Consider the following 17,925-nt stretch of genomic DNA (forward strand, 5'->3'; position numbering starts at 1 on the left):
AGATAATAAAATTTACTGGCTAAGCCATCATTTGAAAACAATTCTTTATCTGTACAACAAAGGAACTAGTCAACCCAAAGACAATCTACAGAACAGGAAAAAACATACTTCTGAAAAGGGGTGAAGTTAAAAATACACAGAAGGAACATAACTCAATAGCACAAAAACTCAATATCTTAATTTTGAATGGATGTGAAGCTTAAATCGACATTTTTCCAAATAATATCTACAAATAGCACAAATGCAAAGTTTAATATCACTAAACGATAGGAAAATACAAATCAAACCTGTATGATATCAAACCATATCTGATGTGATGGATGGCTATTATCATAACTGAAGTACTGCTGAAAATAAGAATGCAAATTGAAATCGGTATTAGGAGTACAATATAGGAGTACCTAAAAATGTATTAAATAGAACTACCTTATGACCCAACTATCCATCTGTTGGGTATAAAGCCAAAGGAAATAAAATCATAGGCAGAACCTGCCTTCACATATTCATTGGAGCATTATTTATAATATCCACGATGTGAAAATAACCCAAGTGCCAATCAACAAATGAATTTAAATAACTGTGGGAAATATACTTACACACATTTAGAGCAGAGTAAATATGTGAACTGCTGCGAAGAAGGGGATGCTGCCACTGGAAAAAAGTACATAACCCTGGAGAACATTTTGGTAAGTGAAGCCAGACATGGAAAGAAAACTTTTAATTTTCTCACTTATAAGTGGAATCAAAAAAAAAAGTTTGAAGTTTAGGTGAGGGAGGAAGAAGTAGGAGATATAAGGTCAGAGTAGAGCCTGCAGTATTTAAAAGGAATGATAATAGATTTCTAATATACAATAAAATTATAGTTTACAATATTGTACTCTTCACTGAAATGTAGCTGAATATAGATTTATATACTTTTACCACACACAAAAAGGTACCTCTAGGAGGTAATACAAATGTAGACATATTAATCTACCTAAAGATATATATATATGTGTGTATATATACGTACCCCTTAGACAGTTACTATATATATATATATATCATACTACTGCACACCTTGAATATATAAGTGAAAGAATGTATGAGAAATTAGAGATTTATAGATTAATCCACTATTGACTATATCTAATTCTGATTTATACCTGTTTTTAAGATATTTTGACAGGAAAATAGTGTAAAAATATAAGCAATTACAAAATAAAGTACAAATGTTAAACCACATGTAACCTAATGGCCCAGGCATATAACCTACCAAAACCTACACTTAATGTATAAGAAACAAATATTATGCCATTTTCCATGCTAGATCTCTTGATAAACATTCATTAAAACTTACTATCTCCCTAATAATTTAAACTATATTTAAATTAAAACTATCAATAGTCATTCCTGACTATATTTTTCTCTTTATTTTCATCAAGGTTATAAAAGATCATAAACTTAAAAACCAAAGTTTTATAGAGCTGCTGTATAGAAATACCCCTACAGACAGCTGTTCATTCTGTTCTACATCCTATTAATTAATTTTGTAAAGTTTAATTTCTCACTGACACTAAATAGCATGTGTTTAATATTATTTAACTTCTAATTTATGGATAGTAAGCAATCAATTTCCAAGTATGGTTTTAGAGGCATCACAAAATGTTTTCCCTATATATAACGTCTTAAGTAGATTTCTAAGAAATAAACATTTTTTTAAAAAATCAGTGGTATAACTGAGTTAAACTCATCTACCTTGTTATTTTTAACAAGTGATTCATATTTAACTTATGTGAAAATTATGCAGGAATACTAACTTGTACGATACATGCAAAAGCACTCAAAATAATTTTTAAGGAAAAACAATGCTTTCCATTTTGAATGATCAGTGTTGGTTGGATTAAACAAGAAAACTAAAACATGATTTCAATTCATAACAGCATTTAGTAGAAGATCAGAAATGTACATTTCTGTGATTCGTTGACTGTAGATGTATTTAGATTTCATTATTATTACCTGTCTGTATTATATGTCAACAGCCAAAAGACAAATAATAATATCAATTCTTCAAATGTTATAGCCTTTGAAGTATTCCTTCAATTGCTAAAAATACAGCTTAAATTGTGTGCAATAGTCTAATAGATCATCTATGAGAAGTAAAAGCGTGCCCTGAGCTGTGATTCTGATTCTATTTTGCCAACATTCTTTCTATACTTTCTATTGGGAAATTCCAATTTTTTGCCTTCCAGGCAGACTCTTAGACATTGTCTAATCTAACGTCCCACTCCACTATGAATCTGAGCTTTGTGTGAACAAACTTTGTGAAGAAAAAGAGAGCTAACTAATACACAATGAGATCTACCCCATATTTGGGAAATTACAATCTGTAAGTCATTTGTTGGGGCCACTTTTGTGTTCTCAGGATTTATCACAATAAAGGTAGGGAGACAGAAGAGTAGACAGATAGGGAGATAAATTTTGTGAGTGCTTATGCAACTAAACTAATGAGAAACCAAAACCTGTGTAAACACTATTTTTTTCCAACTGTTCTGTTTTCCCTACTGGTTTTTTTTTTCTCACTGATTCTATTTATCTACTTGTTGATGATGGTTTACTTCCTACTAGAACTGACATGAAATCTGAATATTATCTAGAAATTAGATTTAGCCATCATATTTTTTAAAGTGTACATTTTTAAAAGAGCACACACTTCAGTTTGTAAGTCATTATTAAAGAGTACAGATGCATTTACTTAGTGAAAAAACCTTCCTTCTCTTAATTCAATATACTGGCATTCTTGCTAGTTTTTAAAATTTCTTATTCACAATTACAAAAAAAAGTAAATACATATCCTTCTCTATAAGAACAATAATTAAAATAGCTCGCAAATACACTATTGTATCTTGTAGTAAAAAATAATTGGAATTCTATATCCATTGAAAAACAACTCCCTTTCTCCCCATGTTCTCAACCAGAAATTACTACACTTCCTATTTCTAAAAGTTTGACAATTTCTTATTTACAGAAGTTTAACCTCATATTTGTGAAATTCTATAATGTTTATCATCTTGTCCTAGTTTATGTCACTTAGCATGCTGTCCTCAAAGTTCATCCATGTTGTAACAAATATCGGAATTCACTTTTTTTGTGACTGAGAAATGTTCATTTTATATACATACATACCACATTTTGTTTATCCACCCATCTATCAAGGAACTTGTGTTGCTTCTACTTTCTGTATATTATGAATTGTACTGCTGTGATCATGAGTGTGCATGTGTCTCTTCTAGACCTTGTTTATTATTCCTTCAATCTTTTGTGATTCTACTTTTAATTCTCTCTTCCTAGTAATAAAATATTTATTAGTTTTGTTAGAGTATATAACAGAAATACAAAGAAATAATTTATATGTCAGTACTGGACCATATAAATAAGAGTGGACTCATTCATGATAACTTCATGATAAGTATGACAAATAGATTGTTTTCTCCCAACAAAATATAAGTTGGAAACTCATAGGTCTGTTTTGTAGGAGCTCTATGGGTGTGATTTTAGTCAGACATTTAGATAAGCTAAATTTAAATAATGGATGTTTCAATCAATTGTGTCATCCTGGACAAAGTAGGAAACCCAACAGACTGTATTTCTACAAATTATTTTAAGACTACACTCAGGATTTCTTGGCATCTATTACTTTATACTTCATCTTGTAAATCACAATCTATAAATTCAAGTTTTTCTCCTATAAATATAAAAATTTGGCATATAGTTCAGTAAGTTTTATCGCATGCATAGATTCCTGAGCCCACTATCACAATCAAGATATGGGATAATTTTATCAGCTGTAAGAAAATGCACTTACAATTCACCCCTTTCTTCAATACACTTTGGATTATCTCTTCTCTTTTCTTTGTTTTCTGGAATAGTTAGGTCAGATGTTAGATGTGTGTCTCCTTATTCTTTCAGTTGTTTTCCTAATTGTCGTCCCCAGTTTTGAGGGGATTACCTCATTTTTATCTTCTGTACTTTGTGCTCAGTTTTTCATTTGAACTAGTTTATATTTCTTAACTCTGAAAACACTTTTCTCCATGATCCTGAGTAATATCTCTTTCTTTTTCTTTAATAAATGAAATAGCTTGTCTTAATTCTCTAAGGGTATTAATTATCTAATTTAGGAGGTTTCTTCTCATCCTATTACTCTTTTCTCCCAATTGGGCTCGTTTTTCTCTTTGTTTGACTTCTATCTTTTCTGTTAGAACTTTTCTTCAGAGGTCTGAAAATCTTCAGTTCATACTCTAGAAACCAAAAGTTAAGTGGAAGCCTTAGGATGCTCATAGAACAGGACAACTTTGTAAAGGGGTTTTTTGTCTGGATTTTTTTTTAAGGAAACGTAATATCAGTTTTGGTACAGGCCTCTTGAGCTGGTTACCACAGGTAAAAACACTTTAATATCTTGTCTGGTCACTGAAAGACTATTTAACTGATGCACTATCTCATTTCTCTAAGGCTACTAATGACAGAACTAGAAACATTATTTCTTCCATTTATTTTCTTCCCTCAGTAGATTTTCTTATTTCCATTTGTTTTGACATCTATCTTTTGCATTACAAGTTTTCTTACAAGATCTCATTGTCCTTGGTTGCCTCTTTGTATCTATAACTGCTTCATCTTTTCCAGAGCATACAACTCTTATCTCATGCTAGAATCAGGGTGGGATATTTACCTGGTTGGTGAGAGAAGGGCTGGAACTGTGACAGACTATTAAAACAACACTCTTCACTTTACCAACTCTTGTCTGAGGTAGGTAGTGCCTATTCAAGATGGTCCATGTTAAATTGGATTGTTCTTAGAACTTGCCATTTCAATTCTGTTTTCTCTGTAGATCAAGAAAGTTATCTATTTTCTTTCTGTTTTTCTGCTTGCACAATTCGGTTTCCAGATTTTTGCACACCTATTCTTCCCAACTCATCTAGTCTTGGAAGAAAGTTTTTTTAATCCTCAATTTTCTTATAATAGTATTTATACAGAAAGAAAAAGTAGCTACTTTTTTAACTGCTAGCTTCATGTAGAGTCTGATTTTATTTCATATTTAACTCTATTATGTTTTATGGCAATATATTAATGAGGGTATTATTCTGTTCAATATTGTGAACTCTTAATTCACGTCATTTTTTAATCATTCTGTTCTAACATTTATTTTACTACTATTATTATTCACCATGATTGATAACACATTTTACTATATGCCAGTTCACAGTAAAGCCTCAGTCCACAGAGAGCCTCAGAAATTATTTTTGATGACCTAAAGCATTTTTAGCATTCTTAACTTTAGAAAACATTATTTGTTGGGTCAGTATTTACTAATCACTTAACATGTGCCATAATCTGTGCTGAATTAAAAGACCCACTTGATTTCCAGGATTTTGGATTCAAAGGCAAAAGTATACAAGTGTGTAATCTTTTAAATGGTACACAGTCTACAGGAAAGATATTAAGTAAGCTTAGTTACTATAAGATATATATAACACCTAATCTCACTAATTTATGCTAAAGCTAAGTCTGAGGTGATGAGCAAATTTTTCAGAATAGATAAGGGGATTCCATACAGAGGGCACAGCATGTGCAAAAGCAGGGTAGGACCAGTGACTGAAAGATATGAAGAGCTACTGTTTTCAATTAACAGTTTTTTTTCTTTAATTATCTCAAATGATTTTTTTGTGCGAAGAAGTTATGATACATTCAAGCCAATGGCACAGGTAGGAATGCAACTAAATGTTTATATTGTTATTGTAAATGTGATGTACAGAGAAGATACAGTTACATAAGTCAGGTAATGACTACATTTCCTTTTTTTTTTTTTTTTGGCCAGTCCTGGGCCTTGGACTCAGGGCCTGAGCACTGTCCCTGGCTTCTTCCCGCTCAAGGCTAGCGCTCTGCCACTTGAGCCACAGCGCCGCTTCTGGCCGTTTTCTGTATATGTGGTGCTGGGGAATCGAACCTAGGGCCTCGTGTATCCGAGGCAGGCACTCTTGCCACTAGGCTATATCCCCAGCCCCTACATTTCCTTTTGAGCCGTGTCACCCCTTCCCCTCACTTTCTCCCTACAACTAAATTTTGATGTTTTAGTTAGCCATCTGAGTGGCCAAATCTTTCGATAATTCTCACTGTATTTTATTGAATGATTCCTTGCCTATTTTTCCCAGGGTTGAATTTAATTTGTAGCAATCATTATTAACTTTCATTGTAAGGTTTGTACTTATTTAGTAGAGTGCTGCATAATGCAGAGCACACATGATCTCATTAAAAATCTTCAAAACCGATATGTGCTCTGAGACTTGCAGGGGCTTAGAAAGTTTTTCTGGATCACTGAGAAACAGATTTGTTTGGTGTTATTCAAACAGCATACTGTATCTGTTAAGTGAGGATTGTAAATTACAACAACTTGCTCAGCACCTACAGCAGGAATTTGCTAATAGCTTTACTTCTGATCATTCTGGTAGAAAGGAACCTGGGGGAAAGGAATATAATAAAATTAATGAATACTGAGTCTTCCATGTCAATTTCTGATTGCCTGAATGTTTTTGATCTCACCATGGTGCTTGGCATTTGCTATCTTATACATGAAGATCTAATTCAGATGAATGTTACCTGAAGCAACAGAGCAAACACAAGGATTAAGAGCAACAGCTCTAGATCCAAGCTTCCTAGATATAATCCTGCTATAAACCATAGTGTAAAAACAAAGTACTTAACTTCATTTTGTATACTATATATAAAGTAGAATGCATATAAATGTATGCACTCACATAATAAATTTGTGTATATATTGTAGGGTTTTAGTATGTGTGTGTACATATACATACACTTTTAGCTTTCTCCTCAGCTTTCCCTTGGATAGGAATAATAGTCATATCTAAGATTTATTAGACTGTACCCTTTATTGAGCACTTTAGGTAGTTTCAAAGATTAATTTGTTTGATTCCAATTACCATTGTAGTAATTACCATATTGGCATCCTCATTTTATACATATCACTGAGGTAAAAGGTTAAATTACTTTTCTAAGACAAAATTTTCTTAAGATTAAGATTAAAATAAGGGCTGGGAATATGGCCTAGTGGCAAGAGTGCCTGCCTCATATACATGAAGCCCTGGGTTCGATTCCTCAGCACCACATATACAGAAAATGGCCAGAAGTGGCGCTGTGGCTCAAGTGGCAGAGTGCTAGCCTTGAGCAAAAAGAAGCCAGGGACAGTGCTCAGGCCCAGAGTCTAAGCCCCAGGACTGGCCAGAAAAAAAAAAAAAAGATTAAAATAAAACTGATAAAAGTAAGACATTTAAACACAATAGTACAGTTCTGCAAACCTATCTCTTCTATGCTGTATGTCTCCCTCTATACTATATAAAGGAGCCAATGTATTCTTATGAGCTTGAATTGATCTCATAAAGAAAAAAAAAGAAAGGCACAGAGAAAAACAAGAGGTAGAGGGGAAAGAAAAAGACAGTGATAATTATATGTACTTATATGAAATATAATTTGCAATATACTTCTCTGGAACCAGTCTCTTTCACCTTTTATAAAGAGAAATTTTATGAAAGAGTGCTCAATTATTTTTAAACTATTTTTCCTGTCAGTGTTCATATATATATATATATATATATATATATACATATATATGTATATATATATATATATTTAAACTTGGAGTGAAAAAAAGCTCGTCTTTCTACATGTCTTTTACTTACTTTTGAGAATGAAAAACATGTTCAGATATTTAAATGTTTCAAAGCAACTTAAAGCTCACTGACCTCCAAGATTTCCTCCAGAAACGGGTCTGTGAAGCTAAGGCAAGTACTAAAAATGTGTTTGCTCCGCTCCCTGTGTACAGCTCTTCTCCAAGCAAAGTGAATTCACAGGGATTATAAGAACATCTCACAAGAGTTTCTGAAAAATAGAACTTTCAAATAATACAAAATTCTATAGAAAGAGACAGCAATCTCTAATATATATGTATATATATATATATGCTATTGTGCTAAAAAATCGATTCTAAGAGCACCTGACTGGTTTCATTTATATTCATCCTTGTGCAATTGGCAGGAATTTCTCTTCTGATATTTTGTATATGGACTTAGGTACTAAGAGTGTTAGATTCTAATTTTTTTTCATAATTCCCATCTGTAGATGATACTTTTTGGTTCCAATATCAAAAGTTACATCCCAGCCCTTCATATGCATTGGCTCTTGTACTTTATTCAGTTGTTATTGTTGCTGTTGTTTTCTATATCCCTGGGAAATACTGAAAGCTCTCTGATATGTAGTCTAAAGACTTAATGGTGATACTATAAAATATTAGCAATAAAAGTTTACTTGATCATTTCTAAAGGCAAAAGGCAAAGCTAAAACACCCAATGGCTTTCATGATTAGAAATAGCAATTACTATTTCTATTTTTCTCTATACAATTTCCTTTTTAGCTAAATATTCACTACAATGACATGAGTATTAATTGTATTAAAATGATTCAACTAGATTGTCCTTGGTCTAGGAAATGTCAAAAACAAAGCCACAGCTAAATCAGATTACTTTCCAATAAAATAGTGTTTGCATCAGGGAGAAGCAGGAGGTCTCTTAGGATCTGAAATCTAGGACTGTTGATCTTGGTTGTGGATAGACTAAGAAATGCCCTCATAACATTTTGATGAAGAAATTTATTAAAAATCCTTCATTTTGCATCTACCCCCTACCTTGTCTACTAAATCTACTCAGGAATTTAATTTTCATTTTCAAAGTCTCAAATAGGCTAGAGCTCTTAAAATGAGTTCAAAACATAGAAACTGCCCTTTTGTTGTTTTTTTTTCCCTTAGGAATAAGTAGATCAGCAAGGAAATTTTCTCAGATTGTAAGTCATAACCTAACATTCATTACTACACTATCTGGCCCCAATAAACCTTTTCTGTAAATAGTCTGAGAGATCTCTAAGCTATGTCCAAAGTGGGATGTTCTGTTTAACCCAAGTATGTCATTTGCTTTCCACTGGTTCCACTTCAATATGTGGTATCCTCTCGAGACAGACAGACAGACAGACAGACAGACAGACAGACAGATAGATATCTACCTCTTCCACACCCATCTGATGTCCCATCACATGTTCCTCTTCTCTGCCTAGACAGAGAAGGATTCTACCCATTGAACTGTACCTACTATTCCATCTCTTTGGAAGCCTTATTGGGCACCCTTACAACTTTCCACATTCTCTTATTTGTATTAGGGGAATAATCACTCACTACCAGAGACCTCCTGAAGTCAAGGGTTTATTTGTTCTTCACATTGTTACCAAGAACAGTGCACACTATAATATTGGGGGATGCTGTGTGTGTGTTTGTTTGTTTTCACAATTTGTTACCTGGAATTTGAGTGACTTTGTGTGGATTTGGGGGAAATAGTTGCACATTGAAAAAAATCTGCTCAACAACAAAAAAAATGAAAGCTGAAATTGAGAAATGTCACACAAAATGTAATACTTAAGTTTCATTCAAATAGTAAATTGATTACTGTACTTAGGAGTTCTTTGCCAACTTTAGGATTGGATGTTTTACTGAAATAATCACCAGAAATTCAAAATGTACTTTTTCAAATAGGAACTTTCATTATTTAACTCAGATATATAGTATTACATTTATAACATTTTGCTTGTCTTTCAATTAGAATTAAAGTACTAATTAAATTTGTAAAACACGTTATTCTTTATTGTCAGTGAATTTTTTGACCTAGTCAATTTTTATGAAAATCAAAATAACTCAGATCAAGTCTCATCTATGTAAACTTGTCCCAATTATTATATTTAGGCCTTGGCTTTAATCCTTAATTTTGACCTTAATTTGTAACCAACAAGAAACTAAAATTGCTGTTAAATATATTCAAAGGCCTACTAATCCCTCTGTAGTGAATGAGAGAGTTGGTATAATATAGCCAAGCAAAAGATCAATAACCATGGAATCCTAATAAAGTAATCCAACTACATTAACAGTGGATACTTTCTAAAACTCCAAAGACATCCTTGATAATGTGGCTAGTACTAAACCCTACATGTACTAATATATCCTTGCATGTGCATATCTATTTCTTAGAGCTGATTTTATAAGTAGGGCACAAGGAGAGAATAAGAGCAATAACTAACAATAAAATGAAGCTATTAGACTATATGCTACAATAAATGATATTTAATAGTTACAAATTATTTGTTCCTAGAATTTTATTCAATATTTTTGAGGCACAGTGGACATGAAAGTAAAACAACTAATTATTGCTAAATGGCCTGTTGAGAGCCCTCTCTCACTCTTAAATATATAACCATTTGTCAACAACTAACATTGGCAATAATGTGATTGTTAACATTCCATGATAATTACAAATCCTTTATATACACTAACTCGTTTAATCTTCACAGTTCTTTGATATTGGTAGCATTAGCACCCATTACTAAGTGACAAATGAACAAACATATCCCAGATCACACAATATGTAACATAGCAAAGTTTGAGATGAGGGAATGTGGTAATCCAATAATTAACATACAGCCTCTTACTGCAACCAGCTATGACAATCCAGAAGCTTATTTGCAAATCAGCTCTTTTATTCTAGTACAAGACAGAAGGTACCTTGGAGACACTAAAGGAGTAGTATGCCCAGTTTGGGTAAGCAAGGGCTTTGCATTTTCTCTCCCTGCCTCCTTGCTAATTTAATCAGGTTTACTGGTAAGAAAGAGAACAAAGTAATGCCTAACTGTCTATCAGCCAGTAGTGTAGGACTAATCCTCTTTTTCAAAGCCTGAGGTGACCTATTCCTTAGCAAATTCTGTCACTTGATAAATCATACAAATTTTAGTATGATAAATATTTTATTCAAAGGACTCTCAAATGGACCATTTTCTCTATTTAAATATTTTTCCTCATAAGTAACAACTTTCCTAATTAGCTATGGCCCTATGAATGCATAAAATGATGCTAAGTGAAATGAACTCCATGTTATGGAAATGAGTGTTATATCACTGTTGTAATCACTTTCAACATGCCATGTGAAACCATAGCTTCTCTTGTTGATGATCCTCTTGTATCCCTTCCTGTGGTTGTACTTGTGCTATCACAGTATCTCATCTGAATACACTGGATACTGTATATACTGGCATTAGAACTAGGGAAGTGAAAGGGAATATCAAAATCAAGAGACAAAGAATAAAAAGACAAATGACTCCAAAAGCAATACTTGTAAATCCATTTGGTCTAAACCAACTGAACAACTCATAAGGGAAGAGGGAAAGGGGGAGGGGAGGGGGGAAGGAGAGGGGCAGGTAACAAACAGTACAAGAAATGTACCCAAGGCCTAAACGTATGGAACTGTAACCCCTCTGTACATCAACTTGACAATAAAATAAAATAAAGTAACAACTTTCCTTCTATAATAGTCATATTTACTCACTGAATTACCCTAGCCTTAAATTGGAATGAATCGGTAACTCTTGGGGTTTCTGATGCTGCCTCCTGGCATTGATAAAGGTCCATCTTACTCTAATTTTTTTAATCTTAATAAAGTATATTGAGTTATTTTACTGCTTTATAGTTGATAGTGCTATGCTTAACAAAATTATTCATTAAAAGAATTCAATACATTTTAAACAAAAATCATAAAAGGTGGGACTATATAGTTCAAGACGTTTTGTTTTTCTCATGCTATTGTGTGCAGAAAAATTGGTTGTAATTTATCCTAGAATTCATTAATGTACAGATTAAGTTAAAATTTGATGTCCTATCCTAAAATACATACAGAAACTCAAAAGACCCCCAAAACCCAAAGAAATACTGAGTGAAAAGGCTAAGGCTAGATGTACCACAATACCTGAATTCAAACTATACTACACAGCAACAGTAACAAAAACATAGTACTAGCACAAAAAACACTGGTCGAAACATTCTGAGTAAAGATCCAGAAGTACAGCAAAGCAAAGATGTGATAAACGAAAATACATTGAACTAAGAAAGGTCATGCATGGCAAAGGACATAACCAACAAGAGGACAGCATACAGAATGAGAGAAGTTTTTTACCATCTACAAATTAATTGCATAATATCCATAATATACAGAGAACTTCAAAACTTAAATCCTTAATAAACCAACAACTCAACTAATAAATGAGTTAAAGAGTCTTCCTAAAAGAAGTAAAAGTTGCTAATAGAGACATGAGGAAATATTCAACATTTCTGGCCATGAAACAAATAGAAATTAAAACAATATTGATATTGAACCTCACCCCAGTAATAATGTCTATTACCAAGAAAACAAACAATAACCAATGCTGGTGGGAATGTAGTCAAAAAGCAAGCCAGATACACTGTTGACGGGAATGTAAACTTGTTCAGCCACTCTAAAAAGCTGTGTGGAGAATCTTCATAAAATTAAGCATAGAATGACTCTATGATTCAGCAATTTCATTTCTGGACATTTACTCACAAGATTACAAACCACAGTACAATAAAGTCACCAGCACAACCATGATCACTGCAGCATTTTGCACCATAGCCAAGGTATGGAATCAAACCAGATACCATTCAGTAGATGAAAGAATCAAGCAAATGTAGTATGTACACAAAATGGAATTTTACTCATCCATTAAAGATAATTATATTGTACAATTTGTAAAGAAATGGAAAAGGTTTTCTAAGTGAAGTAAATCTGACCCAGAGAGAAAAAGGATGCATGTTATTCCTTATATGTGGAAGCTAGATTTGGTTTATAAACATATAAGCAAATTGTTGGATAGCATGCAAATGTATACACACACATATTTACTGAAATATGGTAAATTCAAAGGAGAACACAAATAATTTGGAAAATTAGAGTTCAACAAAATGAAACACCAGGAAGTAGCTACTTGAAAAGGGCAGAGTGGGATCAAGGGGAAAGAATTAAGAATCCAATGTACATCCTGAAAAATTAAGAAGAGTGAAGGAAGGAGGAGGTAGGGGTGGGGTAGGTGAGAATGTTGAAATTGGTGACATTTATCAAGATATATTGTATTCTTAGACTGCTTTGTTAAATGTCAACTCATTTCTACAACTACTTAAAGGTAATTGTGAAAAGCAGAAAACAGATATGTAGGCCAATGAATAGATGATCCAAAGAAAAGCTTATGAAGCTACACCCATATGATTCTTTACTAGTCTTAATAAAACTGCCCAATGCATGTATGTGTGAAAAGTCAGTTGATATACCAAGTGTACCAAGAAACTTGATACCCAAATGTCAAGAAATGAAACTATATCCCTTTCTCTTACCCTGTAAAAAAATCTACTCACAGTGAATCAAATTCTTCCATACAAGACCCAAAACTCAGAAAGTACTAGAAGAAAACAGTTCAAGTCTTCTGCATTGGGCTCCAATAATTTCAAGAAAAACGATAGATAATTGACAAATGGGATTGTATTTCACTTAAGAGATTTTGCACAGCACAAAAATAATCAATAGGGAGAAGAGATAGTTTTATAAAATAAGGCAGAATCATTATCAGCTATCCATTCCCTGGGAATTAATGTCCAGAATATATAAATGACTCAAAAAAAAAAACAACCATAGACACAAAATAGCAAATAATACAATAAAGGGGCAAATGAAGTGAACAGACAATTTTCAAATAAATATGACTTTGAATAAATACATGAAAAATGTTCAACATCTTTTTCTATCAGGGAAATGCAAATAAAGCTACATTGAAAGATTGTTTCTGATGGCTCATGCCTGTAATCCTAGCTACTCAGGAAAAAGAGATCTGAGGACTGCAGTTCAAAGCTAGCCTAGGCAGGAAAGCCCATGAGATTTCTTTCTTTTTTTTTTTTTTTTTTGGCCAGTCCTGGGCCTTGGACTCAGGGCCTGAGCACTGTCCCTGGCTTCTTCTTGCTCAAGGCTAGCACTCTGCCACTTGAGCCACAGCGCCACTTCTGGCCATTTTCTATATATGTGGTGCTGGGGAATCGAACCCAGGGCTTCAGGTATAAGAGACAAGCACTCTTGCCACTAGGCCATATTCCCAGCCCCATGAGATTTCTTATCCCCAATAAACTATTTGAGCTGTGGTTCAAGTAGTTAGAGTGATAGCATGAGCAAAGGAGCTCAAGGGCAGCCCTTAAGTCCTGAGTTCAAGCCCCCAGCACACACACACACACACGCATGCACACACACACACACACACACACACACAATCACAACCTACATTGAGATTCCATCTAACCACAGTTAGCATGACCATTATCAATAAATAAAAAATAAAAGATGGTGACAAGAATGCCCTTCCTAAACAGTTTGTAAAAATATAAATTAATCTATCCACTATGGAAATCATCAGGGAAAGTCCTCAAAACATTAAAAATTCATATAATTCAGTTATTTAAATTCTGGATATCTGACTACATTGGAAACTATATATACTGGTATGAGAACAAGGCACGTGAAAGGGAATATCAAAAATTGAGAGACAAAGGATAAAAAGACAAACGACTCAAAAAGCAAGACTTGCAAAACCATTTGGTGTAAACCAACTGAACAACTCAATGGGAGAGAGGGAGGGGGGAGGGGGGGAAATGATGGAGGAGGTAACAAACAGGACAAGAAATGTACCCAAGGCCTAATGTATGAAACTGTAACCTCTCTGTACATCACTTTGACAATAAATAAGAAAAACTAAATAAATTCTGGATATACACCTAAAAGAATCAGTAAACTTACTGTTTGAGATACCTTCATATCCATGTTTAGTGCTGCACTTATTCACCATAGTCTAATGATGCATGGATAAAGAAAATATATTCAATGAAGTTTTATTTTTCCACAAAGAATAAAATTGTATTGTTTGTGGTAACCTGGGTGGAACTGGAGAGCATCATCATAAATGAATAAACCAGTCTCACAATGACTATGTAGTAGAGAATGACTTGAAAGGGAAAGGGGAACTACAAAGAATATATAAGGGGAAGAAGAGAAATTAAAAGAGAATAAGAATAAAAGAGTAAATATGATTAATGTACATAACATGCAAATGTCAAGATGGAACACCTTAGTTTGTGTAATCAAACAATTAGTAATAATAAAAATAATAACAATGCAAGCAAATGGCTTACAAATTATAAGAATTGACTTTTCAAATGCAAAAGGAAATTGTAGCATGCAAATTTTGAAAGGCAAATTCAAAGCATGACAAGTTTTCTTCTGTATGTTTTCTCATAATCTCCCTGAAAAGAAGTGGATTTTTTTTCTCAAACAGCAAATACAGCATCATGCAAATGGTCCACTTCTTTGTGTTTAATGAATTGAAGAATTACCCAGACATTTGTTCATAAACTGATATCTTCAGAAACTTCCATGATGTTAATGAAAGGCATGTGAAAATTGGTACAGTATAGACAAGGTCAACCTTTTAGAAAAGATTGCCATTTGTTACCAGGCAGAATGGCAATCAATTTCACTATTCAAAACTTGCTACACAGGAAGAAAGGTGAACATTGCTTTTAAATGTCTGCTACACACTAACCAATCTTTACTCAATATATTTTGACATAGTAACAGTTTTCCATGATTTGTAAAAGAAATGACTTTTGATGGTTTGGTTCCTTTATAGATCATAAATACAACAGAATTAGTCACATGCTCTGAAACCAGTGCCTAGAGGAATCCCAAAGCAATGCCAAGAAACGGAATGTACTCACAGTGATTAATACATGCAAATACTGGAAATAAATTCTAACAGATTAAACAGGTTTTGTAGCAACTAGAAGGTATATTCACATCATTCCAAAATTAATCAAGCTTAAGAATATGGCAATCTTCCCTACTAAGAAGACTATAAGCTGGCTAAGCAGCTTGAATAACATATAAATTATACTCAGTATCAGTAGGTAAATTTTTTCAATGTATTTTTAATTAAGAAATAGAAACAGCTCAACTGAATCAATTCATTGTTTCAGACTTTGTTATATTTTAAATGTAAGTACACAAATGAAGCCTTAAATAATTGTGCTATGGAATCAAATGTGAGGAGGGGAACATGTATAATATGAAAAATTAATAAAATTCAGTTGTCTTTAGATTTAAATGTGAAGCACAGGTAGCTTCTTGCCAGAAGTTAAACACATTTATGACTTGATAAATAAAAGTACCTTAAAATAATTGACAAATTTATATATATATATATATATCCATTGATGTTGGCTTCTCAATAATTTCTCTTTGTAGTCAACACGCTTAATGAAATCAAGTCTGCTGTTTGCAAATGAAAGTAAGCAAATGCCAAATCTCTCTGCACCCCCAAACAATCATCAATAATTTCAAAATCCAAATGCTTTCTTCATGTAAAATAAATTTATACTCAGCTATCAACAATGACCTGACAAAGTTCTACATAAAAGTGCCAACAACATGAGCTGTTCATCTAAGAAATTATTAAATCCAATGCCTTTTGAAACACTGTAGCCACTACAATATAAATTTCAGGAAATTACCTTACAGCCCAGATGCTGATAAACATTATTATACTCATCAAACTTATTGCTGTGTACTGTACTGCAATGCTTGCAGCACTGATCTATGCTTAAGAAAAACTAGATAACAGTTTTGTAATGTATCTTATCTTTAAACAGATAGTATGATACTTTTATGCTGTTCTGATCGATTTACCCTCCTTTATCACTTAAAGCATTATATGAAGGCTCATTTAATTTGAAAAAAAAGAGTCTTAAGGAGCCCAAACATTGTTCATTTCATACAAAGAATATTTTCCTTTTGTCCCCATTTCACAGAAAAGGTCAAGGAAAACACAAACTCACATACAAACACACATATTCATGCACACATATACATCTCAAAAATTCAAATTGTTTAGCTGTTATCCATTACTATAAATACTACTTGCTCAGACAGTCAAAGGAAAATCCGAAAATAGATTATTGCATTGCTTTCACATATTCTAAATGACTACAAGAAGAAGCAACAACCCTCCATCCTAATAATATCACAATTCACAAGGTCATACCTGATGACTTAGAGACTGAAAAGGCTCACAGGTTCCAGACTGCATGACCTTTCTATTTCCAGAAACCCCTAAAGATTGCATTTTCTACCTTACAAAAGATAATCACAGCCATCTCTCTCTCTCAGCATCTTCAAGGCTAGTGAAGAAAATACCAAATAGCAGGTCTGTCCATCAGTATCTGTTTAAGCTATCATCACTATTTGTCCTCTCTCCTGTGCAGTTACAAACACTCGGGACTAAGAGAGGCTGACACAGTGTATATGCTGATGCTGCTAATGCTGTCTGAAAACAGTAAGCTTTTGCGTGGAGCAATTCTGCATCATCCAAACAAAAAAACAGCCAAATCCTTCAGGTTTGCCACTTCTGCTACTATACAGATTTCATTTGCCCAGAGAAGTTTGATATTTTTTGTCAATCCTTTTAAAATAAGTGATGCTCTATTTAATTAAGAATCCAATGTGCCTGTTATAAATATCATGTTAAAATGTCAATTCTTAATTATTAGGCAGTTTTCTTCCTACATGACTAGGCTTAGTATAATGATTTAACAAGGCAAATTGTGCTCCATCTTAAAGAAATTGGTTCTCTGAATAGTGTGTATCATCACTTGTGTAATTCATGAGGATTATAAATACCTAAAAGTTAAGAATTTTCAATCTGGCCACCTTTGTGAATAATGATAAATACAATAAATGTTCATTAACGTTTCATTTTCATGGTCTTCAGACCAACCAACACCAAATAAAAATGTTTTCTGTGCTTTTATTTAAGGGCTCAACATGCAAAAGTTAATGCATTATTATCAAATTCCAAGATTGAGTAGATAAAATTTAGGAGCAAAACCTACACAAAAATTTATTGGCAGAAAAT

At 33.1% G+C, this 17,925-nt stretch overlaps 1 protein-coding gene across 6 annotated transcripts in view; it reads right to left on the reverse strand.

The window, feature by feature from the left end:
• The window catches only part of Slc4a10 (solute carrier family 4 member 10), a 267,507-nt gene that overhangs the window by 171,362 nt on the left and 78,220 nt on the right, over positions 1 to 17,925 (reverse strand). For 2 of the 6 annotated variants that reach the window (XM_048345334.1, XM_048345331.1), the window contains exon 1: positions 17,056 to 17,251. The exons of the other annotated variants lie outside the window; for them this stretch is intronic. In XM_048345334.1, coding sequence (XP_048201291.1) covers positions 17,056 to 17,136 — 81 coding nt within the window. In that variant the 5' untranslated portion in view covers positions 17,137 to 17,251. Of the gene's footprint in view, positions 1 to 17,055; positions 17,252 to 17,925 lie in introns of those variants that run through there. 6 annotated transcript variants of the gene reach the window in all.

This window comes from Perognathus longimembris, chromosome 4 (assembly GCF_023159225.1).
Source record: "Perognathus longimembris pacificus isolate PPM17 chromosome 4, ASM2315922v1, whole genome shotgun sequence".
Taxonomy (NCBI): Eukaryota; Metazoa; Chordata; class Mammalia; order Rodentia; family Heteromyidae; genus Perognathus; species Perognathus longimembris.